General features: G+C 37.0%; 1 protein-coding gene across 4 annotated transcripts; it reads left to right on the top strand.

Annotated features, from left to right (window-relative positions):
• Positions 1-806: 806 nt before the first annotated feature.
• LOC121429566 (beta carbonic anhydrase 1-like) lies at positions 807-24,879 on the top strand. Of its 4 annotated transcripts, XM_041626651.1 has the most exons (5): positions 807-899; positions 13,040-13,198; positions 19,796-20,041; positions 21,467-21,718; positions 23,982-24,879. In XM_041626651.1, the coding sequence occupies exons 2-5, from the start codon at positions 13,082-13,084 to the stop codon at positions 24,192-24,194; spliced, it is 828 nt and encodes a 275-aa protein (XP_041482585.1). In that variant the 5' UTR covers positions 807-899; positions 13,040-13,081; the 3' UTR covers positions 24,195-24,879. The 4 variants fall into 4 exon arrangements, with proteins under 4 accessions (XP_041482585.1, XP_041482587.1, XP_041482586.1 ...); XM_041626653.1 differs by lacking the exons at positions 807-899; positions 13,040-13,198 and adding an exon at positions 15,042-15,226; XM_041626652.1 differs by lacking the exons at positions 807-899; positions 13,040-13,198 and adding an exon at positions 15,197-15,250.
• Positions 24,880-25,174: the final 295 nt, after the last annotated feature.

A 25,174-nucleotide genomic window follows, 5' to 3' on the forward strand; every position in this document is an offset into this window, starting at 1 on the left:
TTTCCTCTCTGAAGAGATATTTCCATCTACATATTAGTAGATTTAAGATTAAGACTCACAACTTAGAACTAGGCTAGACTAAAGTCTAAAGTTAAAAAGTGCCTTCACCCTTTGGTGGCGCCATCCCTGCAATTAACCGCCTACGGCCTATAGGGTGGGCTAAGGTTTCCGCCGCCGAAAGCTCCGGCGGCACAGCTCCTTATCTTTGGCTAGGGTCTTATGAAGGGTAGTCCCATATGCTAAATTCTATGAACTGTTTTTGGTAGAAATTAAATGGATTTCCCCCAAAATAACATGAAATAATTTGTTAAAAGATCATTCAACCTTGACAATCACAGTAAAACACTATTTTCAGCACGTTGAGGTAATTTGTGCAAAACATGATTACACAAAAATTGAAAAAATGCAATTTTTCTCTCTAACCAAACACTTTATTCGACATTATTTTGGAAGCCGATTTATGCAAAATAACACGAGATGTATCTCCAAAAAGGCAACTTTATTTCTTAAAATACTCACATTGGCGTCTAGAAAATATATCCACGAGTGGAAAGTGTCGAGGTATTTAATCACTAAATATGAGAAAACGTGTAGTTTATTGATATTTCCGGGGGTATGCACCCAGCAGAAGATCACAAGCGCAGAAAATATGCCAGAGGGAACTAATTGGGGCTCCATGAAATATCGGACCAATCAGAACACACTTCCGGTTTCGCCACTCTGAGCTGTCTATTGATAACTCTGGCCTAGCGGTATTGCTGCCCTCTAGAGCTCTCTACGTTATATTATTTTGTGACCAAAGTGTCTCGCGCGGTGATGAGTCTGACGATTTACTGGCGGAATAAGCCCTAAATCTGTTGCTTGACATTTTTCGACAAATCAGTTTCGGCGGCTAACATGTGAGTATTATATATAGACTCATACTATATATATTTTAGATGTTGGCTATGCCGTTTATCCATGAAATGCTCTCATATACTTGCCTTCTGCTGCGCATCACCATTTTTGATACCCAACGCATTTGTCGGAAAATTGCCGCCAGAGCTTACGGGTAAAGAGGTCCTGAGTGAACCGTTGAACTGTTGAATGGGCCACCACCACCAGGCTCGGCCTTGCAGACCGAATCCAGCTGCAATTATCTTGTCTTTCCGTTGATGCCCCAAAAGTTAGAAAAAAGTTGACTTGACCTTGTCTGCTCTATCATGTTATGTCTTGTTGAAACATTCATTCAATTTCAACATTCAACAAATTATTTCAAACAAAGTCAAAGTTGCGCTAAATAAATGTCACAAAACTTTATTAAGCTCATGATTGGATCAAAACAATGTTGAATTAGATCTACGCTATTTTTAGAGCTAGAATTATCAGAAAATACTATTTCATTGCTGAAATGTAATGAAGCCATTCACGGATTTGTAAGTAGGAAGTGGCTTTGTGATTATGATTATGGAGTGTACGGTACATGTACAGTATCGCCCAAAATAAAGTTGACACCCTTAACGCACGTAACGCCGCACCGGCCCGCACTGCGTTTATTTTTTCATTAACGTTCACGCGCGTTATTGCCAGCGCGGAAGGATATCAAACAAAAACAAAAAAAAAGTACCTCGTAGACTTACGTCGCATTATTATTGCGATAACGAACGCGATAATAGCGCAATAATCATGAAGATTGTCATAATAAGATGAATCGGCGCGCCGATGTTTTACTAAAACCTCGTGTAAATATTTTGAAATTTACCACCCTCTTGGAGATCGAAATCCAGGAAATCCAAGGGTGTCGATTTGGGTTGATTAACGGTGCGCTAGTTGACAAGTCAACAAACTGAAGAAGTCTCGGAGGAGGTGACTTGGTTTGACCAGACCTCGGAGATGCCAGAACACTCGTCGTCTCGTGCCATCATGAGAATGCTAGATCCGTTCTGATTTGGAGTTCAGTTGTTTTCCCCATGATTCATTAATATACTCGTTTTAACTAGTGTCAGTTTTTAAGAATTCTCATTTGTCTTATCATGTTTCACTTTCTTTAAATGCGTGTAGTTTGTTTTCAACCTAAAAGACATTTTGTCCAAGAGCAAAAATAAATAAAAATAACATGATAAAAAAGGTTTTCAACCCAAAATTATGACATTTCGTCTAAGAAAAATTTTGACAAGCTGAAGCAGAAATAAAAAAAAAAATGAAATGTTCACTTTCAAAAGAGGCATTTTTGTTTTCACGGCATTTTTACATTACAAATTTTAATTGTGCTTCTCGAAAGTGGGGGGGCAAGGGTTGTCTGTGCCCCCTCCCCGGGATCCGCCAGTGCTAGTGGATACAAGATAATACGCGGGAGTTGTACCTCTGTGTTGTGATGTTATGTGATGTTGTAAGAGATTGGCAAAGCGAGGGGGAGACACGCATAAAAAGATAACAAATACACAGAAAGTAATACGACTTGAGAAACCACAAGAGCCAATTAAATAGCGAGATGCATAAAGATAGTCCTTTAATTTGTCCCCAGATCAGGATGAAAAAAAAATCAGCTCCCGCTTTGCGCTCGTTTAACTTATTGGAAAAGATTTCAATGTATCAGATCAGATCTATCATTTTCAGCTCGAGCTGAACTATGTCATCTTCATGAGTCACACTGTATATAACTTCAGCTAACACTTTGCGCTATATATTTTTTTTTGCTGAGATACAAACCGTGATACACAATCATCTTCGGCACAAACATTGCTCATTACAATGTTTAATTTCCAGGGCAAACGACATGTTATTTCCCCAATATTTTAGCTCACTCTTATTTGTGTGATATAATTTGTTAGTTAATTTCTTTGAGCTCTCTGACAGTTACTAAGCTTTATTCTTACATACAAAAAAGGTAAGGTTAGGGGAAGATGGGGCAAAGGACCCCAGGCTTTCGGGCAAAGGAATTTTGAAATTTGCATAATTTGATAATTTTGAAGCAGACGTTCGACATGGCGGCATAGTATCAACCATGAACTTGTAACATGTAAGAATAAAGCAATTAAAGTAACTATCTCGGCTACATCTTGAACTGTTCAAAGGAACCACAAAAAATCAGCTTTTACCTGCAGTTCAGCAGTTCAGGGAAATGGATGAAAATACCCCCCCCCCCTTATTGGCGGAAGCTGCATCCGCGGCCCCTGTTTCTGTCAAGTCTTCAAGATCCATTTGATGGTGTAGTACTATCGTAGCCGGGATTTATTGGGGGGGGGGGCGATGATTGCACGCGAAGTGTATAACACTTGCAGTCTTGCAGAGCGCGCAAATTTTAAATAATTTTTCTTCCCGCTCGAAGCGTGGATGTTAAATTGCATTAAAAAAAAATAACAAATGCCTACTTTGGTATAATCAGATTTGATAGAAAAAAAGATTCAGCAGCATTAAAAACAGAGTAGAAGACAAGTATGCTATGCAGTAAGGGAGAAGTAATCCTACCCGCGGATGACATAGATGCTCTGAAATTTCGAAGAGCAAAATTTCCAGGTCATATCATGGTAACACCAACAGGATTTGTTAATAATTGTGCTCTGGCATTATTAGCTCATTGCGTGATATTTAAACACAAAAGGAGGGGGAACATCACGGTGACTTCTCTTTTCATATCCTTTTCGCCGTTGTCAGAATGTTTTCTATTTCTATAGAGAGTAACAAAAGGTAAATCAAGTATCTTAACTCTTTAGCATCTCAAAACAATTTTGAAACATGTCCTGATCATTCGTTAATTAAATCTGAGATGTTTGTGACTTCTATTTCATTTCCTTTTGCCGTTGTCGGAATGTTTCTTTTATATTTCTTAGAGAGTTCATAACAAAAAGTATATAAAATATATGTTAACTCCTTAGCATCTCAAAGCAATTTTGAAACATATCCTGGTCATTCGTTCATTAATCTGAGATGTTCGTGAATAAAATCGTGAATTCTCTTTTATTTTGTTTCCTATTTGCCGTTCTCGGAATAGTGCTTCATTAATCTTTCTTTGAGAGTTCATATCGGAAGGTATTATTTTAACTCTTTAGCATCTCAAAACAATTTTGAAACATGTCCTGATCATTCGTTCATTAATCTGAGATGTTTATGACTTCTATTTTATATCCTTTTGCCGTTGTCGGAATAATGTTTCATATATATATTTCTTAGTGGGTGTTGCAAGAAAATATTTGCGATTCAATTGCAAATATTCTGTTACAATTTCACAACTGATTTTTACAACGTTAGCTGAGCAAACCAGATTAATACCTTGGTCACATTTACTCTACGACGGCGAGTTGAAAACAGCCGTTTTAACATTTTTTTTTTGGTACTAGCTATACATACATGACACAGGTGGCTTGAATAAAAATGAATAAAACGGCTGTTTTCGACTCGCCGTACGGCCGCCGTAGATCAAATGTGACCGTGGTATTAACTTCGTGTTTCAAGGCACAGATTAACAATCAATTACTAATTTGCAATTAATTACAAGACATAATAGTGATTGATTTAGGGACCAAGAATAGACTTGCAATTGATCGCAAGTTTCTTGCAACACACCAATAAAAAGCTCATAAAGAAAGGTATATAAAATATATTTTAACTCCTTGCACCTCAAATCAAATTTGAAACATGTCCTGATCATTCGTTCCTTAATCTAAGATGTTTGTGACTTCTCTTTTATTTTACTTTCTTTTCGCCGAGAGGTGTTGAGGAGTTAAAATATATTTTATACACCTTTCGTTATAAACTCTCTAGGAAATATAGAAGCATTCATATTCCGTCAACTGCGAAAAGGAAATACAATAAAAGAGAAGTCACAAACATCTCAGATTAATGAACGAATGATCAGGACATGTTTCAAAATTGTTTTGAGGTGCTAATTAAGGAGTTGAAGTAAATTTTATATACCTTGATCCTTAAAAACTAAGAAATATAGTCGCTGCATACTTGTAACTCATATTTGAGTGATTTCATGCAAGGGTCTAGAGTGGGCCATAATCGGGCCATAACATGCCTGCACGTCTATCATGTACTGTGTTATAGAAGTGTTGGTGTATTGTTGAAGTTTAATAATGACCCTACATGTATATAGCTAGCTACTTCGACCCGTTGAACCTGACTGGGATCAATATTCGTCAATTACGCCATCTAGCACGTTTTGAGAACAATGGACGAAGGTGTGAAAATCACAAAGCATCCAACAATAGGAAGAATCCTTTTCAAGAAGTTATGCTAAGATCTCTTGTGTAGCGGTTTGAATGTGAATTAACCCTGGACGCCTGAATGGTCTAAAGAAATTACGCCTATTTTGTCTTCAAGACAAAAAAGATAAATCAATGAAATAATGTGTGTGTTTTACTTTTTACAAACGTGTATCAATTAATCGAACATCTTATTTGCTGTATTGATGAAGAGTACCAGGTCGATAACATGATTTATTGATGACACCATGTGAGTTCTCAAATAATGGTACAAGATTTTAGAAAAAAAGTTTTGGGTGTCGTCTCGTTTATATCAAATCTCAGCAAATATTGAAAAGTTTCTGAAATGTCATTACTTTGAAAGTATGCACTTCATTAAACGTGCATATCAGGATGGTCTCCCATTCTGATGGGAATACATTTTGCCTTGTCATGGGGAAAGTCCCCATGTAAGGAGACAAAGGAGCTGCACTCCTTCCCTATCATTTCAGCGGAAAGGAAGTGATTACTCAGAGAATTCGGAGATGGAGGGGAGAAAGAGTAAGGTAAGGATCTGTCTATTCAAAAAACAAATGGAAGAAACATAAATAGAACGGGGGGGGGGGGGGGGGGCGGCGGAAGGAGAGGTTTGCCAAATAACAAATTATGAAAACATTCAGGTCACTGTATCAAAAGCAAGTTCAAGTTCAACTATTCAAAATTTAAAAAAATATATATCACATTATAGTAAAAATATAGGCCTACATGCGATGCAAGTGACTACAGTAATAGTATGATTTTTTTGTAAATGAAAAATATGCATGTCCTCTTCCTCCTCTCCTTTTTTTCTCTCACGTCATTATCCTGATCACTTCAATCTATCATAATTATGATTTATCATTAATCTTTAATTTATTTTGAACACTATCATGTTAAGGATTGGTATGTGATAATTTATTAATAAAACATAACTTGAAAAAACTATATAGCATAGACAAATATTGGTTAAAGCTCCCCCCCCCGTGGTGCAAATCTAGCTGGTCGAACAGTTGGGTAATAACAACGTATATTGGTATATTCCATATTTATTATTATTCTAAGGTTGCGTATATAGAACATGGTTTAATCCTGACAAAATGGCTTTTATTATATTTCATTTTACTTTATTTTCACCATTCGTTGTGCCCAATTTCGGCTCCAACTGCTCTCTTCCTTTCTATTCGTTTCAACGTTTCCTCTGCCTCTACATCAGGGGGGGGGGGGGGGGTACTTAGATTTGGACGGGTGTGCGGCTGAAGGTTCAAAACCAATAACCATTATGGGTCATTTTGGCTAAAAGGCACCCATTATTAGGATTTATTAAAATTTGACCCCCCCGCAAAAAAAAAAATGGAGAATATGGACCCACGTTTAATTCCAGTATCTAAAAATTAGGGCCATGTTTAGGGATTTTTCAGCATAAAATGTAAAATCAAACCCCATGTTTAGGGATTACTTTAAAAAAAAAAGCGACCCATTCCAGCGGCACATATGCCTTATTTCGTGAGTACCCCCCCCCCCCGGTGGTCTGAATGTATTCAAAATTTTCTGAACGCTAAAATATGACTTTATTGCTCATAATTAATTACCTCGTAATTTTTTCTATTTATGCCTCGACTGCACTGATTTTTGCTTTTTGCAATTTGCAGATACCATATTAAGACTCGTGAAACGAAAATTAAACGGCACGCACAAAATTTACAATTTGAAGCCAACACCGAGCTCTATCTAATGAAATTAGATCTAACTGTTGTCTTGTGGACGGAGAAAGGTCATTTGTTCGCGATTTGGTATATTTTTCCTTATCCTGGGGCTGGCTTCAAATTGTAAATTTTGTGCGTGCCGTGGAATTGTTTTATCACAACTTGACCAAGTCCGGACGGCTGCACACGCGTTGATCCTGTTGACTGTATCCACCGTCTTTTGACTTGTTAGCTCCATGGGCATGGTACAACTACAAAGTACAAGAACAAGTCCTGCATTTGCCTGGTCTTTGGCAGAGCCTCTCTTTTTCGAGGCTCAGGTTGTGGAGTAGGGATTTTCGTTTATTTGATTCTCTGGTTATTTTATTGTTATTCTTTTACTGGCATTTGATCTATTCATTACTTTCTAATACTGCCTGGCCAGGGTTAAACTTTGGGGAAATTGCAGAATTTTCTGTTTTTAGGGGGGGGGGGTCGAGTACAAAATTGAAAATCAAATTCTTCGCAAATGTGGATGCATACGTTATACCGGATGTGGTTTATGAAAATATATAGCCTTTAGGTCAATCGATATCTATTAGCATGATTAGGTAAATAAGAGTAGGTCTTATCATCATGTCGGCATCATGTTAAAGGTGTGCTAGCTCGGAAGGACAAGTGGAAAAAGTATATAGATCAACCAGTTGCCTAATTGTGAATGTGAAAACAGATCCCTTTTTAACCTTTTTTCAATCCTAAAATTCAATTTTTCTTTAAAATTTTGACAAATGTAGCTTACCAAAAACCTAATACAAGTTTTAAAATCATATTTCTTGGGGGAAATCCATGCAGTGCGTTTCCTTCCCCTTAAAAATTCCAAACTTAGGCAATTAACTCTTAAGTCACCATGTAATCAAATTTTTGCCCACGTAATGGCAACCATACGATAAAAAGACCAAAGGATAAAAATTTGTCCATTGACATCGTTTGCTATTATTATGTTACCTGGTTATTGTTCATTCGTTCACTGTTTGAGGTTCATGGGTGGAATCTCGAACCAATTGAAGAGTTGCAGCTCTGTAATTACTGATAGCTTGAAGTAGAAGTTCGCCTTGGTGAGAAACACGCGGTGAAACTGTTCAGTATAGGACCTACCTTTAATTTTTAAATGGAATCTCAACAAAAAACAACTGCATACATGCCCCCTCCCCACTGCCATGTCATCACCATCGCAATAATCATCATTGACATATAATCATCAAACTTTTAGGATTATTATCATAATCATTCTCGGCACCTTCATTATCATCACAACATCATAAAACATTAATTAATCATCAGAGGGGCCGAAGCAGGGGATATATCCTATTTTTATAGGGTGCATCAATAATTGTCCACCGCAAAATATCCTCTGATCCGCCGCCCACGATCACTGTTTGCTATTCTCGGGATTATTTCACATTGGCGGCGGGAGCAAAAACATTTAGGGGAGGTCCTAAATTTTTTGACACACAAAAAAGGTCATCAACCTAAATTTTAGGGGGAACAAAAACATTAAACATCTCAAGGGAGGGGGGGGGGGTCCACGTGAATTTAGAGTGGACGCAGGAAACAAAATTGACAAGCAAAAAAAAGTTATCAACAATAAAATTTAGGGGGGCACGCCCCCCGTCCTCTGCTTCCGCCGCCTATGTTATTTCATAATTCTAATGATCAATTATTAACATCATTGTTACCATCCCATCATCATTATCTCAACATAATTATCATCACCATTCTTGTCATTGCCACATCATTAGGATCACAATCACCGTCATTACCTTTCTTATCGATAATGATCATCACGATCATAAAAACCAGCACTGTCATCACATGTTACTCAGAAAACTGATTTAAAGACTTCCCAATTCGACGAATTATTCTCTTAATTGTTTCAAATGTAAAGCTCAAGTTATACCTCTTTAATAGAGAGGTACAATCAGTTGCATCGTACTGATAACTGCAAATAATAATAATTGCAATTATAGGGCTCGGGTCTCATTCGAAAAAAAACCCCCGCTATAGTGGTAAAATTAATAATAACATCGATGAGTATGATAATCATAATAGTAGTAGTAATAATGATGATGCAAAAAGCTATGTGACTCTAAATACGGCCCTTGAGATTTGGTTCAGCCAGCAAAGAGTCAGCATCAGGCAGATGAAGGGGATTTTCAAAGACGTATACTCGGACCCTAGCTAGAGCTGGAGAAGGAAGAAAGAATAAAAGGGATAATTATTGGTTGGGTCTGAGCATGTAATAGGTCCATGGTCTGAGGGACGATTGTGAGTAATCTTTTCATCATTACAATGTTAACAAGTGCTTTGCTTGGGACAGCTGCACTGGCAAACAAACTCGTAGTCAGCGTCTATCAACCCATTTCATTTCGCACGCGCGTACGGCGGAGAACTGAGGCTATAGTAACCAAGATCGTTTGCTAGTAGTCTGGACGGGCATGTAATGCGCGGCCGAGTAGATTCTAGGACTAGATTCGTATTCTAAAGCAGAGCGATTCTGCTGATCTCTACATGTGAGTTGTTTTCCAAGCCAATCAGTTATCGAAAATGTAATTGAAAGAAACAATCTATGCCCACAATCTTTGCGAATGGTATCGAAAAAGGCTCGCTGATTTGGAGTCCTAATCATATCGCGATAAATTATCGCAGCTCGAGAAAGTAGTTCGCGGCCGTGGCCGTGCGCCGAATCACCGGCCAGAACACGGCGATATCTGCCACAGACTAGCTTAACGTTCACGCACGTTAATATTGCGATAGTCAGACCCACATCGATTAGCGCGTTTCACGTGCGATATCTGTCAAGTTTATTTTGGGCGCTACTGTACTGTACTATCATGCAGCATGAATTCAGGAAAACTGCGAATATGTTTTGAAGCCGCCAAGCGCGAAAAATAAATCCTGCAAAAATAAATTTAAAGGTGTTTACAGTAAAATATTAGATCTAACATATGGGCACTCCAGTTTTCAGTCTATGTAAGGTAAGATATTTATTTTTCTTTCTCTCTGGTCTGCACTTAAGCAAACTAACTATATGGATTAGCTGGATTACCAAGAATTATATAGGTCTACTCGCCTTAATCCTGGGTCAGTCCTTACTTGAATACTCAGGTTAACTGTCTGTATAGGTTAGCTGTAACAGAACTTGGAGTACTTGGAGTATAAAAATAAACTTGGTCTCTTCAGGTCGTCGTGTGAACCTGACTGAATCAGCGGTGCGAGAGTAGTGAACTGGACGAGTGTTGAACGTTAGAATCGCGTCTCGTAGATTGTTACGGGTCGAGATCTGTGCGTGTGGAGGGTTTCTGGGGGGCATGGTCGCATGCACGGTCACGCATAGCTCTATAGCGAAATGTATATTAGGGCACTAGAGTGAGAGGTGTAATGGCGCACTTCACACGGCGACCAGGTTACCCATAGCACATACATTTTGGCGTACATGTACAAGTGTGATTTCACATTCTTCATCATGAACCATTGTTACAGTAGAAAAGGAAACACATTGAAATAACGAATTATATATTGAACGAAAGACAAGGAGAACCCCTGAAAAAAGCAGGGCTCGTAAGGCAAGGGTCTCCTTTGTTTCAAGTACATGACTAAATAGTATTCAGTGTATATATCTTTAAAATAAAAAAAAAATAACTAAAAAAAAATAAACAAACCAAACAGTGACAAAAAAAACACCAAAAAGAATAGAATACAATAGAATATTAAGTCTAATAAACTTACGATATAATTAAGTGATATACATGTATATTATGGAAGAATAAATAAGTTTGGATAACATGACTAAAATAAACGAAGAAGGTAAGAATCATTGATAATAGTATTAAAGTAAAGATCAAACAAGACAGAGGTAAAAGTAACACAAGAAAAGAAAACAAAAGGGAAAAAGATGGGCTGACCCTCTGCAAAAAAAAAAAGTCAGACAAGATACAAGATAAATAGATATTGATATATATCCTAACATTCTCTAGTCTACCATGTATGCACTTTTTATAGGCTCCAAAAGTAAAATAAAACAGTATATAAAAGCAGAAATTAACCTACATTGTAGAGCTACTTACAAATAATAATTGAGAAGATAACCTCTAAGTACACGGTGAAAATTATAAATGCTTACCTATTTTTTTCATTTGAATTGAGAGAGTTCCAAAACATGGGAACAGTACTTACATGTACAACTGTCCTTAAAGCAAAGCTTGCATGTAACTTGGGTTAAGTGGAATGCAGATCTAAGCATTTCGTGTATAATGGTTATGTATTTCACTATTTTTCATGAACATTGTAACAAGAGCTGGTGGCATGTTGCCTGCATTGTATGCACACATTAGATTTAGAGTACCAAGTTGAAAATCATAGATATATCTTGTAATTTTAGAATTCTATGCTCATAAAAAAGTGGGTGTAGCTGTGGCAGAGCCACAAGAGCTATAAATGAATACTAGGCACAGGTCTCAACTGAAGTTGTCTAGCGTTTAATTGTTTGCTTCCATGTCGTTCAACTCCGTGAAAACTGCATGACAAAGATATAAATTGCAAGAATAATAAGCACATGCAAATAAATCTAGTCTCAAACTGTGCTATCATGCTTCAAAACAGTTACCCAAATAAGCGATATCTACTATATGATGAATCGATCACAACCCTATAATCTTGGCTAATTAAACCCAACACACTGCATGCTTGGAAATAACCATATACTCATTTGTCATGCAAGTCATAAACCTCATGCGTTAAAGAAGAATCATATTAGAGCAATACATGTACCTTAAGGGTGATACAATAAGAAAATGATAACACATTGTCCCACCTATGCCCTTTCATGTAAGTCTGAGTTCCAATCACTGTGAGGTCATCTTTGGATTTGTCTAAATTGTCTTGAATCTACTCATTCTTCAAAATCCTTTCATATCTGTGGTCAGTAATAAACCTATCATTCTCACATAATTGTACGTCTCACATCATTGCTTGGAATACAAGTGCATTTTATCTTGTACATTTCATAACACAACTAGATGCATGACATTTCTACTCGTACATTACACTGTGTATTTGCGTACGTGTCATCTACAAATAGTGCAATCATTTGGTTTATATATCCTTCTTAATCTTTATAATCCTTTACACAACACTTATTTTATTGAAAGCAATTGTTAAATCATATATTATACTGACCTCTGTGCCCTTTCGTTGGCTCAAATCCCTTTATATCAGCGATTTCATCAAATTTAAGGCAATCAACAATTCAATCTTTCCGGTTTCAACGTATCGTTAATTATCTGCCGCATGAGGGCGACAAATCATTTAACAAGTCGAGGTCATCAACAGTGGGGTAGTATGTGAGCGATAGTTAAAATTACAAATAATTCTTAAAAACTCTTTTCTGAATCAAGTACACCCTTTCAAGATTGGTTTTAACTTAACTCTTTGCACGCTGAATTGATTTTTTTGTGATTATAATAACAATTGTTTCCATGTTATTTTCTTTAATTCAAGGTTTCCATTTTGCACTATTGATATTTATTGTTATTATTTAGATGTTGTCCAAGAACTATTGCCTAATTTTATTAGGTTATCTAATATGAAGGTAGGGGAGAAGACTAATTATTACGATAGATGAGTTTAATTGTAAGAATGTGCAAGATTGCAACATCAGCGCGGAAAGGGTTAAGAGAATTACCCCATGCAAGAACACTGTAATTGAGATACGGGAGAATTAGTGTTGAATACATCATACAAAGAATTAGTGAGTGGAGCCAAACGTAGTTCAACGGAACAGCCATTGTACAGAGACTGAAGCTTTTGAATGAGGACTGACTATTCTAAAATTCACAATCATATGGTAATTATTAGGTTTTTGTACACGGCTTTGGAAAAAAAAGTGGGAGCTCTTGATCTGGGCATTTGTCACAGAGAGCAGATGCTTGTTACTTGATGCCTTCTTCCCCAAAATGTTGTGCAAAGTCATCTGCCAATTACTCAGACAACCACATTACATGGTTCCAATTTTATGGCAAGCAAACAGCCCAACATTTGCACAATTGATAATTATAAAAGTTATGAGTTATATATATTTTTTCATATAACTGACAGATATTTTTGAGCCCCAAGACGCCCCAAGGAGGACGATAAACAATGCACATTGGACGCTTTCGACTCATGGGGAGGGTGCTTGTGCAAGTTTCCAAGAGATTTTCAAGCCAACAGAGTGTACCATCACAGTCGCGCCCATTCCAAGTGGGGCAAAAACCTGTAAGTTCAACATTAAATGCATTTAAATGGGAATAATTAAACCTTCGGAACGAGGGACCTTGTGTGGAAACAAATCAGACAAATAATGAGCATTCGATCACTAATTCTATGGAGATCCTCCTATTGGCAATGTGAGAAAGATGTGTGATGTCACACGTGAACAACTTTCCCTTTGATGGGCTATAAAATACCCCCAAAAGGTCTCTTTTTGCTCTTTGTTATGGTGACACAAACTCTTTATCAATAATGTATTCTTTCAAAATCTGTATTACATGCCCTTCTATAAAAAGAACACATGATCTACTGATAGATGTGATAAAAGAGGGTGTTTAAGGGAAATACATGTATATACTTAGTAATGGGAGAGTTGCTCACAAGTGACATCGCACATCTTTGTCTCATTGCCAATGGGAGGATCTCCATAGCATTAGTGATCGCAATAATCAAATGCTTGTAACTTTATCATTATTTGTCTAATTTTTCTCCAACTTTCATTTATCTGTTTTTTATTTTTTATTTTTTTGATTTTCACTCAAGCTTTCTTGTTCCAAAGTTTTCATTTTCCTTTAATGTCAATATTAAAACCTGCCTGTCTTTATCTTTGATAAATTCCCTGAATGAATTAATTACTGTTCCTCTTAAAGGTCAAGTCCACCCCAGAGAAATCTATTTAGAGAAAAATCAAACTAGCATAATGCTGAAAATTCCATGAAAATCGGATGTAAAATAAAGAGTAAAAGTTTGTAAAAGTTGCGCTCATTTTTCAGTAAACAGTGATATGCACAACTCAGTGACATGTCGATGATGTCCATCACTCACTATTTCTTTTGTTTTTTATTGTTTGAATTATACAGTATTTCATTTTTTACATATTTGACAATAAGGACCAACTTGACCGAACCATATGATATTAAGCAATGCTATTTCCATATGTTCAGGGAGGAATTAATCATTGTTTCCCTTGAAATTCGGAAAATCAGAATATTTCATATATATCATATAATAAAATACAATAGAAATAGTGAGTGGGTGACGTCATTGTTCTCATTTGCATACCGACCAGGATGTGCATATGACTGTTATGTGAAATTAAGCGAAATTTTAAAATGTCCTAACTTTCTTTTAATATTTTACATCTGATTTTGATGAAATTTTCAGTGTTATGCTTGTTGGATTTTCTCCTTTCATTCAAATCAACTTTTTGTTGGGGTGGACTTGTCCTTTAAAGGGGGATCGGCTGTATTCATGAGGAATTTGGCACCACAGGGATATATCACACATGACAGAACTCTAGTTATACATGTAACTAGCAGATGTTATGCAATGCCACTGGTGGAAGATGCCCCTTGGTAAAAGCAGGGTGCTACATAAGCACTTGCCTGATTGCCCGGGGCAAGTGAAAGTTAGAGTCGGGCAAATGTTTTGAAGTAAAGACCAAAACTACTTGCCCGGATTGGGCAAGCAAAATTCTCACAGTAGAATGACCGAACACCAATTTTCGATAAACCGACAAGATAATAAAGTAAACAATGAGGTTTAATAGACTGAATTCTGGAAGCAAAAGATTGATTTTTGGAGAGCCGAAACACCTGCGAAAAAGTCAACCTACGGTATACTTCCTGGGTCAAACTGCGCACTGTTCATCTTGATGTTGTGATTATTGGAAACGTGTGGGGGAGTTAAGGATTGTATTTTTTGTGGGCCGGAACCAGGATATTTGCTGGTACATGTATTAGTAACACGTTAAATGTTTTAATAATGTAATCGCTGGGTGAATGAATGTACTGGCAGTTATTAAGGAGTGTGTAATGCACTATGCAATGTGATGTTGAATTGAGCAGAGTACTTGATGTACCATGCACTAAATGTTCATATAGTCGACATTCATTAGTGTAGTAGAAGTAGCAGTAAGAGGGTTGCATAGGAAGTCGTCTTGCCCCATCAATATTTGCATAAAAAACGTTTACAATTTGATTTTGAAGTGTTATTATTAAAAGCAGTTTCAGATGCAAGATGAATTTTAGAAAGGTAAGTTCTGAGTGTCAAATAATGGTGAGTGCAACACCCAGGTGGTCACTTTGTGTATTTACCCGGGGGGAGTGTATTTTTTGATGGGGATGTGCCTCTTGAAACTCTGAAAGGGGGGCCAAAGAACTGACTAAAAAGGTAAAGTACATGTACGGAGTCTTGGGAACTGAATACATATTACACGGTGTGAAAAACAGTCTACGAAATGGGATCGCGGCAATGTACATGTAGGTACTGTGCATTATACAGTACAAGTAGCGCTGTGAATGCGCTAGCCAATTAGCCATGCATGGAGAGGCTACTAGTTGTTATGTAGGGATTTGCGAAACCCATGTACGTGCATTTCTCACATGTGGTGCTTACGCTCGACAATTTTGGCAGGGCTGCGGAACTGAGATGTCTCGTGACGGGGGTCTTGCGAGCGGGGCTGGGCGGCTTCTGAACTGAACGTTTGTCATTTGGAGTATCTAGACCAACTGAAAATAAGGTCTGAAAAAGGGCACGTCCCTGTACCACCAATATACATGTATGTGAGTGCCACCGCCCCCCCCCCCCCCGGGTATTTACCAAAGTTTTGTGGTTCAGTATGAATACAAATACAACCCAGGTGGTTCACAGATGATGACAGGTGTTTGCTCTCTGTGCTGTCAATTAAAGGGGAAGTTCACCCTGACAAAAAGTTTATTGTAAAAATAGCAGAAAAAATAATAAAAAATATTGCCGAAGGTTTGAGAAAAATTCATCAAATAATTAAAAAGTTATTAGAATTTCAATTATTTGATTTGTGACGTCATATGCGAGCAGCATTTCTACATAGCGAATGGTAAAAAATCAATGAAATGTCATTTTCTCAGAAAATTGAAAATGGTTTTCACTGTACCTTTTTTTTATATCAATAGACCAATCATTTCACACCCGATCATGAATAGAAAACAAAATTAAGTCATCAGGAACCATACAAAATTTGAAATTCATGCATTTTATATTACATAACACATGGGGCAGCTGCTCGTTTATGACGTCACAAATCCAAAACTTTGAACTCTAATAACTTTCTTACTCTTTAACGGATTTTCCTCAAACCTTCACCAATATTTTTTACTATTTTTTCTGCTATTTTTACAACAAAGTTTTCTTCAGGATGAACTTCCCCTTTAAAGATCAAGAGAAATAGAGAGTGGAAAGGGCATGAATACAATGTATACATTTAGAGTAAATCCAACATACATTATGAACCGTAATTCAAAATATTGTACCCTGTTTGTGTTACCAAAAAATGCATATTATTTTGAAGGGGTATTCAACCCAACAAAACTTCATTTGAAAAAATTAATGGAATTCAAGTTTTATTCATGAAGGAAGCATGACATCATATTAGGTAAATCTTATCAAAACAATAAATGCAGTGACATTTACAATGTAGAAATGTACATACAGTGTATGTACAAATGGGATCAAGAATAAGATCAAATTATTTGTGAACCTTTGTTACAATCTGTTATGATTTACAAAGCAGAATAAATATCAGAAGAGATACTTCATTTAGTAGGAAAACGATTGGTGTAGAAATGAAGTGCTGTGCAATAAAGATAATTACAGAGAATGTATTGCTTTTGAAAATGAAGGTGAGGGACTTAATATTAAAAGATGTAAGACATAAATTAGAATTATCTTAATCATTCAAGAAGAAAGGTAGCATAATTACTAATTTTTAATTTTTGATATGAAGGAGAGCAAACTGGAGTTTTAATTGAAAGAAGAATAGAAAAGAGAATAAAAAGCTGTGAGCACCTGAGTAGATAGCCTAGCTTTATACATGTAGCTGATGTAATAATAATAGCAGGACCCCATGGCAGAACAGTTTTTGGAACTGAAGTGGCTACCCTGGGTAAATATACATGTACAGTTGCTATTATTATTATTATAATAAAATCATTAAATAAGATCACAAAATCACAAAGAAAAGAATCGATTTGAGAGTCAGAATGTTATGGAAAGAAGTGGCTGTGAGCACTTGTATAGTACTGAGCAATATACAGTATACATTATTTATAAGGAAAACCAATCCACATGTGCTTTGTTCATTATTAGGAAAATGCTTTTAAGTCAAATTAAGTGTGCTTTATGCATGCATAGTTAGAGAAAACAAATGCATGTAACTTGTGAATTTTCATACCTAAATTCTGTGAACTTTGATAATCACGTGCGAATCACGTTAAACTGTTTGTTTTGAAACAACATAGAACCCTGGGAGTTGAACCTCTGTTGATAAAAACAGGAAGACCTCAATGGTCCTACAGACCTTATGGACATTGTTTATCAATTACTATTAAATCTGTTGGACATCTGTTTGTCATGTACTGTAAACCTCATGTTTCTTCCTATTTGAAAGAAAGGGAAAAACAAAACAAACCATTCCCTACACAATATATTTTCCTTTTTATTTTGCTCACAAATCCTATTTTTTCCTGAATTTTACTGTTTTGAAGAATGAGACAACTCTGTTTGATAAATTTGCTCAGGGTTGAATGGCACTGAACGTTCAAAATTGTCTTTAGGCTACTGAGCATTATACAGTATACATTATTTATAAGGAAAACCAATCCACATGTGCTGTGTTCATTATTAGGAAAATGATTTCAAGTCAAATTACATATAAGTGTGTTTTATGCATGTAAAGTTAGAGAAAACAGATGCATGTAACTTAGGAATTTTCATAACTAAATTCTGTGAACTTTGGTAATCACGTGTGAATCACGTTTTTAAACTGTTTGTTATGAAATAATGTTGAACCCTGGGAGTTGAACCTCTATTGACAAAAACAGGAAGACCTCAATGGTCCTACACACCTTTATGAACATCATCTATCAATTACCAAATCTGTTGGACATCTGTTTGTCATGTACTGTAAACCTCATGTTTCTTCCTATTTGAAAAAAAAGGAAAAACAAAACAAACCATTCCCTACACATACATTCTATTTTTTGTTTTGCTCACACAGTCACAAATCCTTTTTTTCCCTTGAATTTTACTTCATGTATTTCGAAGAAGGGGACGACTCTGGTTGATGAATTTGAATTAGGGTTGAATAACCCTGAAGTCCAAAATTGTCTTTATTTTTTCAGTGATAATAAATGATGGTTTTGTTATAAATGTGAGTGTTGGTTATGATTTTGTGAACGTTCTCTTATCCTCGTTTTCACTCGACTTTTTTTTGGGCAACTTCTGTTGGTTTATTACTAGCTTTAGTATCACCATCGGTAAATTGCCAATTCGTCTACTGCCAACTCGTCCACTCACCACGTAGATTAGTCATCCGTCCATCAACATTTCATCTAACAACCATTTGGTCTAATCATCACTTTGTTTAATTGCCATTTCGTCTATGACCGTTCCGTCTCATGACCAGTTGGTCTAATGTCTATTTTATTTTCATCCATTTTGCACACTTTAACACTTACTCCAATGGTATATGGACTAAATGGCTATTGGACCAACTGGTTATTAGATGGAATTGCATTAGACTAATGAAAGAAGACCTGGGGTCCGTTGCAGAAAGAGTTGCGTTTAAACGCAAGTCAAAAAATCAATCGCAAGTCCCAAATGCGCGCTGTTGATTGGTTGAAAATCATGTTGCGCATGATTTTTAGAGTTGCGATTGATTGCAACTCTTTCTGCAACGGGCCCCATGTGGAGAGTGGACAAACTGATGATAGACCAAATGATAGTAGACGAGTTGGCAATTGGACCAACTGGAATTAGACGAATGAGGATTAGACCTCACCATCATTCTGTACAATGAACCAGTTTGCTAAAATTTGGTTGCCTTGCAGAAAACGCAGAGGGCGGCAGGGCGCAAATTGCTCGTGGTGTGTGCGAAGTGAGAACTCAGAGCGCGATCATGAATGCAACTTTGCTGCATAGTATTTTCAGTGATGTCATCACTTCAAGGCTGGCTCTTGTCATGGCCCGGATCTGGCAGACTCCATTTTACTCCAGCTAAGCTAAAGCATGGTAAAGATTTGGAAAAGAGTAATAGAGTCCCCACTTATTGAGGAAATCATTGCTTTCTACTTCTTCAGAGATGATTCCAGATTATTGATGTCTGTATTAATTGTAACCTCTATGGGATGCTGAATTATTCTTTTTTAGTAATTAAAATAATTGTGATTCCCTAAAATCAATCATTGTCTCCAAATTTTGTAATTATTGGTATTTCGATTAACTTCTATTTAATAATTTTACAGCTCCAATAGAAATCAACTATTCTGTTTTCACATTACATCTCGTCCCTCCAGCCTATTTATTTTGGGAAAAACAGAACTTGCCCAAGCCTACATGTATACAATTATCAAAGCCATGATAAACATATAAAGATAACCATAGGATGGTTTATTCATCATTGGATGAATGTGACAGAGGCTAGGAACAGTCTGGCCCTCCAGCATCCAGGACCAATTCTAAGATGACTGGCTATCTTTATACCTAATTACCATTAATGATGTTGATAAAGAACTCTGTGTTCTAAATTGATAATCAATGGTTGTTTTATTTCTTTTTCTTTATCAGCCGCTAGCTGTACTGGTTACCTGTATGGACGGGCGTCTCCTCCCGTCCCGAATCTTCAAGGCCGAGTGTGGCGAGCTCCTCATCATTCGCAACCCTGGTAACTTTGTTCCCCACTCCTGTAAATGTGAGTCTTCAGCCGAGTCAACAGCTCCTGCCTTTCCCAGTGGTGAGATGGCTGGACTTCAACTGGCCATCCAGAAGATGGCTATACCCGATGTAATCGTCTGTGGCCATACAGACTGTAGGGTAAGTGGCTTTTAATAGACAAAGACACAACAATCGGAAGACGTGACACATGATGAAACGCCAACAGCGTTTGGTAACTTGTACAGTATATTCAGTCATATGGATTTGTGTATAAAACATATGGGGAGAAAGAAGAGGGGGTGGGGGGAGAGGCGAAGGAGATGTTTAAAAATGCCAGCAAAATGTGAAACAATCTTAGAGAAAGGAGATGTGAAATTATGCCCTTATACTGCCCCTATTCCCCTCCCTCATCCATTCTATCATTCCCCAGGCAATTACAATGTATGTTTTATGTATGAACCCACGCTGATATGAAAAGTTTACTATCCAATTCAATTCAATTCAAGGTTTATTAAAAACATGAGTCGCAGCCAAATGGCTGAATTGTTCATGTATACAAAGTAAAAACAAAAGGCTCATTACATATTTCAAACATTAAAAAACAGTAACCTAATCCTTCCCATTGTACAAAAAGAGCTTTTCAAACCAAAAATTGCAAAAGTATGCAGTCATCCCCTCGCAGTGTCTTTGCTACAGCCCTCTCAATCCTCAATGTCAGTATTTTTAATGCAAGACTATTTTTTACAGTACATAGTAAGTCACGTGTCTGTAATAGGGCTGTTATCGGTAAGAAAATTGTCTGTCGACATATCGCTAAAATATCTTACTGATATTGATAACTACATGTATCGACAAAAGAACATAATTGATGCGCATTTTCGATGCATTATAGTGATGTCACATACATGTACTTGCGTTGGTCAAAATTTGTATCTGTCACTGCACCAAGAGCGCTTTTAAGTCTGCGTTCATTGGTTATAAATATAAATGATTACTAATACCCCTAATATTCATAATAAATGTGGATGATGATAAAAGGTCTGTATACTGTTATAACAACCCCCACCCCCATCTTGCAAGAGAGGTGTATGAATGCTACAATATACATGTAGTCTCTAGTCATGCAGCTAAACCCTGACTGAATCAGTATACCAGTTGTTGTTTATACTGTATCTTGTTTTATATCTTGTCTCCAATAAGACTCATTCAGGATTATTATTGTCAATACTTCAACAAAAAATACCTCCCTAATTTTGTGTACACTTGCATTTCATTTAAATGTCTGTTTATAAACGGTGTGTTGGCTCAGTTGGTAGAGCGTCTTTTTTCTCACAACCGGGAGGTTGGAGTTTCAAACCCTCGCTGCGTCAGACTAAAAAAAGTTAAAAGATGGGAGTTGCTGCTAACCTGTTTGGCGTTCAACGATTAAAGGGATAGAGGCTCGTCGATCTGGCGCTGCACACCTGCTGCCGGGCCCAAGATCTATTGGGCAAAGCAAATTTTCAGAGTATTTCATGTCTATTTCGAATAATAAAATATGGATTTTCATCATTTCTTTCCATTTTTGAATAATCCACACCACAGGCAGGAGAAGCACTTCGGAACCTTCCTGTCTCCAGGCCCACGGGTCATGCCGGCTCTGGATCCCAACACTCGCTGGATCTCACAAACAACTGGCTCCATTCCTATGGATCCCCGGCCCTGGAGAAGTATGAGCAGCACATGGAGAAGCCAGGAGAAGAGGTGGAGTTCGAGGGAGGTGGGAGAAAAGGAGCAAAGTTTTCTGCCATCATAGACGATGAGAACAAGCTGAGTAAAACAGACAAACTAGCGCAGGTGAGTTATTAGTCTCTCAATAGATGAACCGTTGCCTTCTGGAACTGCTTGGTCCCTGTAAAAAGGGAATTGGGAAAAATGGAATAAAGGCTTCAAACATATGTGTATACACATAAGCCCTTAGAGATTTATTATTGCCCCTGTTTGGATTTATCAGCCAATCCTGCAACAGCATATGCGCATCCTCAACTCCCTGGGGATTATTCCAGCCAGTTGCCATGGAGGTGTGTTAGTCAATGGGTATTGACATTTTTGTGGGTGTGGTTTTGTCAACTTTAATTAGGCCTCATCCTTTATAGAGTGCAGAACCTTTGTGTGTATTAATTTATGACAGGTTTTTTTTTTCTTACTGGTCTAGACTTGTCCAATAGAGATATTTCAATGGTCTTTCAGAGATCTTTTATGCAACAAGTGATCTTTCAGATTCTTTCCATGGACTTTGCCTGGTCTTTCAATGATCTGTGGTTGATCTTTCAATGATCTGTCGTACAGTAATCTCTGCAAAAATCTTGAGAGACTGTCAAAAGATCATGGAAAGACTAATAAGAACTTTGAAAGTTCATTGAAAGACCACTGAAAGATCATCAAAAGACAGTTTTCCTGTAAGCCCGCTGAAAGACCGTTTTGAACCGTTTCAAAAAGTTTAGGGACTCACGAGGACCACGAAGATCAATGAAAGATCGATCAAGAATCGTGAAAGATCTCAGAGATCTTTGAAAGTTCGTTGAAAGACCCTTAAAAGATCAAGCAAGTTTCATGGTCTTACAGCAGTCTTTCACAGGTCTTGCTCTCTGTGAAATGGGGGTTTAACCCTATATAGCCCGGGCTATTTTGAAATTGCATAGCCCGGGGGGGGGGGGGGCCTATTAGGCCCCCCCCCCTCAAATCTCGGCCGTTTATCGACCGATTGCGACCAAATTTGGTGTGTGGGTGTCTCATTATGTATTTTACAAGAATGCGTTGTCAAATTTGTGATATTTATTATCATTTTTTATTTATCTAATTAATTATGCAAATATTCAAATTTTTTCAAGGAATTTTTTATTTTTTTGTAGTTTTCCCCCCATTTTTTGAGAAAATGCAATGGAATCAAGCATGTTAGTAGCCAGTCATGTAATCTAAAAGACAGCTCACTCAACTGTATTGAAATTGTATAATTATTAGATTATAATAGTAATTAATTATGCGCATATGCTAATTTTTCGCGATAATATTCTTGTTTCCTTCCGTGTTTCCAAATTCTTATGTATTTCTTTGTTTTTAATTTATTATGTATTTCTTTGTTCTGAAATCTCTATTTTTTTATTGTTTTTTTTTTATCTAGAATAGTTGATGATAGCCCGAAAGGAAGTTATGTGAGGAAAAAACAGAAAAAACATTCATCTGACAACATTTCTTGTAAAACCCATACATTGGACACACAAAAGTCAATGGAAATTGCCATTTTCGGTGACATTGGTCACGAATATATGCTATATCTCCACAAGTACACCCCCGATATTTGCAAACAGGGTCTCAAAATGTGCGGGAGACTTGAAAGAAAAAAGTCATGAAATTTCAGCGGATTATTTTTTTGCATTTAGAAATTATCGCGAAAAATGTCGAGGGGGGGGCCTTTTAGGCCCCCTGGGCTATATGGGGTTAAGGCTTGGGTTGTAATATGTAACACTTAGAAATACTGTATTTATTTTTATTCATAGTTTTCATACATATTTGTGACTCTCCACATCAAAAGCCAAAATCAACAATAATTTGTCAAGCAAGGATATCTGTAATAATCCAAATTAGTAATTTGGTCTCCAAATATTAAAAGTAAAAGAATAGCTTATTTGGAACTTATTGGAAGGGTACATTAATTAATTGATTAATTCCTCCTTTTCAAACAACTGAAACTTAAAGTTGTGAAGGTAAACTCCTTTTCTGTGGTTTGAGATCAAATGTATGTGAAAGTATTATAGGAATTTAGGAAGTGGGATACTTACAAACCCTTATCAGGAGGGGAAAACATTCTGAATACTAAAAAGAAGATGTATTAAAATATTGCTGATTGATCCCTACCAGCTCCGGAAACAATTTCTTGTCAAACGTTTTCCAACAATTGAAAAAAAAGGCCATCAAAATTTGTGATGCAGGGGCGGCACTCTGCCTCCCTTGCCCCTAGCCTTCCCCTTTCATGGAACGCTACTATACGCTAGTGAACGGTATCGTTCAAACATATATTTTTGCCTCTATTCATCTGAATTTCTTTCCTTTCTTCCTCCAGATCAACGTTCTTCAGCAGCTTGAACATCTCCAGTCGTACGACTTCATCAGTAAACGGACAGAAACGGACCAAATTCGGCTCCATGCAACCTTCTACGACACCTTCACAGGCAACATGTTTGTATTCAACAAGGTGCAGAGCCGCTTCAATATACTTCCTACAAATGACATCACTAGCCTGTCACATTACATATTTCAGCTTAGGAGCAGTTAACATCCCTAAATGTGAATATATTTCATATAGGCTTGGGTTTACTATTTTTGTGTGAATAGTGGTTTATGTGTACTATAAGAGTTAGTATTTATGGTTGATACTATTTTCGTATATCGTTGACTGTTTGAAATGGGCTGGAAGTAATTTTGGAAATGTAGGTTGGTTATTTAATCATTTTCATCATCGTCGTCATCATTATCATTGTCATCATCATCATCGTCATCCTCAACATCATCATCATCTCCATTGTCATTATTATTGCAATTGTCATTACTTGAAATGAAATGATAACTTGATAGCTTTGATACTACATGTAAGGTCCTAAGTCATAAAACAACACTAATGAATTCCCATATATTCTAAGGCCTATTTGTATGATGCTGTTAGAATGATGCCAGTCCATGCCAGTATGTATCCTATGAATGTGCTCATGTGTTTGTGTGTGTTTGATATGAAGAATGAATATAATATTTTTGCCACAAGAATCTATTCAAATCTGTCACTGTGATATTTTTATACCTATATAGTGCACCAGTGTGGACCGTGTGCTAAATTTGCATCACGGGAATGTCAAGGGCGAGGTGCATATATACATATCGTCGCACGCATCACGAACCGTCCTCTCTGCACACTTCAATGCGAAAGTTAGTTTTGCAGAAAACGCATTTAAAGAAAAGCTTTTTTAAAACCAGCAATAAGTGCACCTACACGGAGAGCAAATTATTTACCGGTGTCTTCGTTTGAAAGTTCAGGTTCCAAAGTTCCATCCCTTATCTTTATATTTTCTTGAAGTGAATTATTTACGCTACAGTGGGCATCGTAACAGAGCAGACTGTTCGTGGTGAAATCGCGAGGCGCGATAGCGCACTGTATATATTCCAGAGAGGACGGTTTGTGGTGCGTACGACGATATATATATATATATACTGTATATCATGCTTCAATGGCTTGTTGAACTTGAAACTCAGATTTCCTTGTGT

Source organism: Lytechinus variegatus, chromosome 16 (genome assembly GCF_018143015.1).
Source record: "Lytechinus variegatus isolate NC3 chromosome 16, Lvar_3.0, whole genome shotgun sequence".
Classification (NCBI taxonomy): domain Eukaryota; kingdom Metazoa; phylum Echinodermata; class Echinoidea; order Temnopleuroida; family Toxopneustidae; genus Lytechinus; species Lytechinus variegatus.

What these genes read in the sequence shown, in the direction of transcription:
- LOC121429566 (XM_041626651.1), top strand. Translation starts at nt 13,082, where the DNA reads ATGCACATTGGACGCTTTCGACTCATGGGGAGGGTGCTTGTGCAAGTT. An exon ending in TCCAAGTGGGGCAAAAACCT is followed by an intron (nt 13,199 to 19,795) that starts GTAAGTTCAACA and finishes TTTCTTTATCAG; the next exon opens with CCGCTAGCTGTACTGGTTAC. An exon ending in GTGGCCATACAGACTGTAGG is followed by an intron (nt 20,042 to 21,466) that starts GTAAGTGGCTTT and finishes TCCACACCACAG; the next exon opens with GCAGGAGAAGCACTTCGGAA.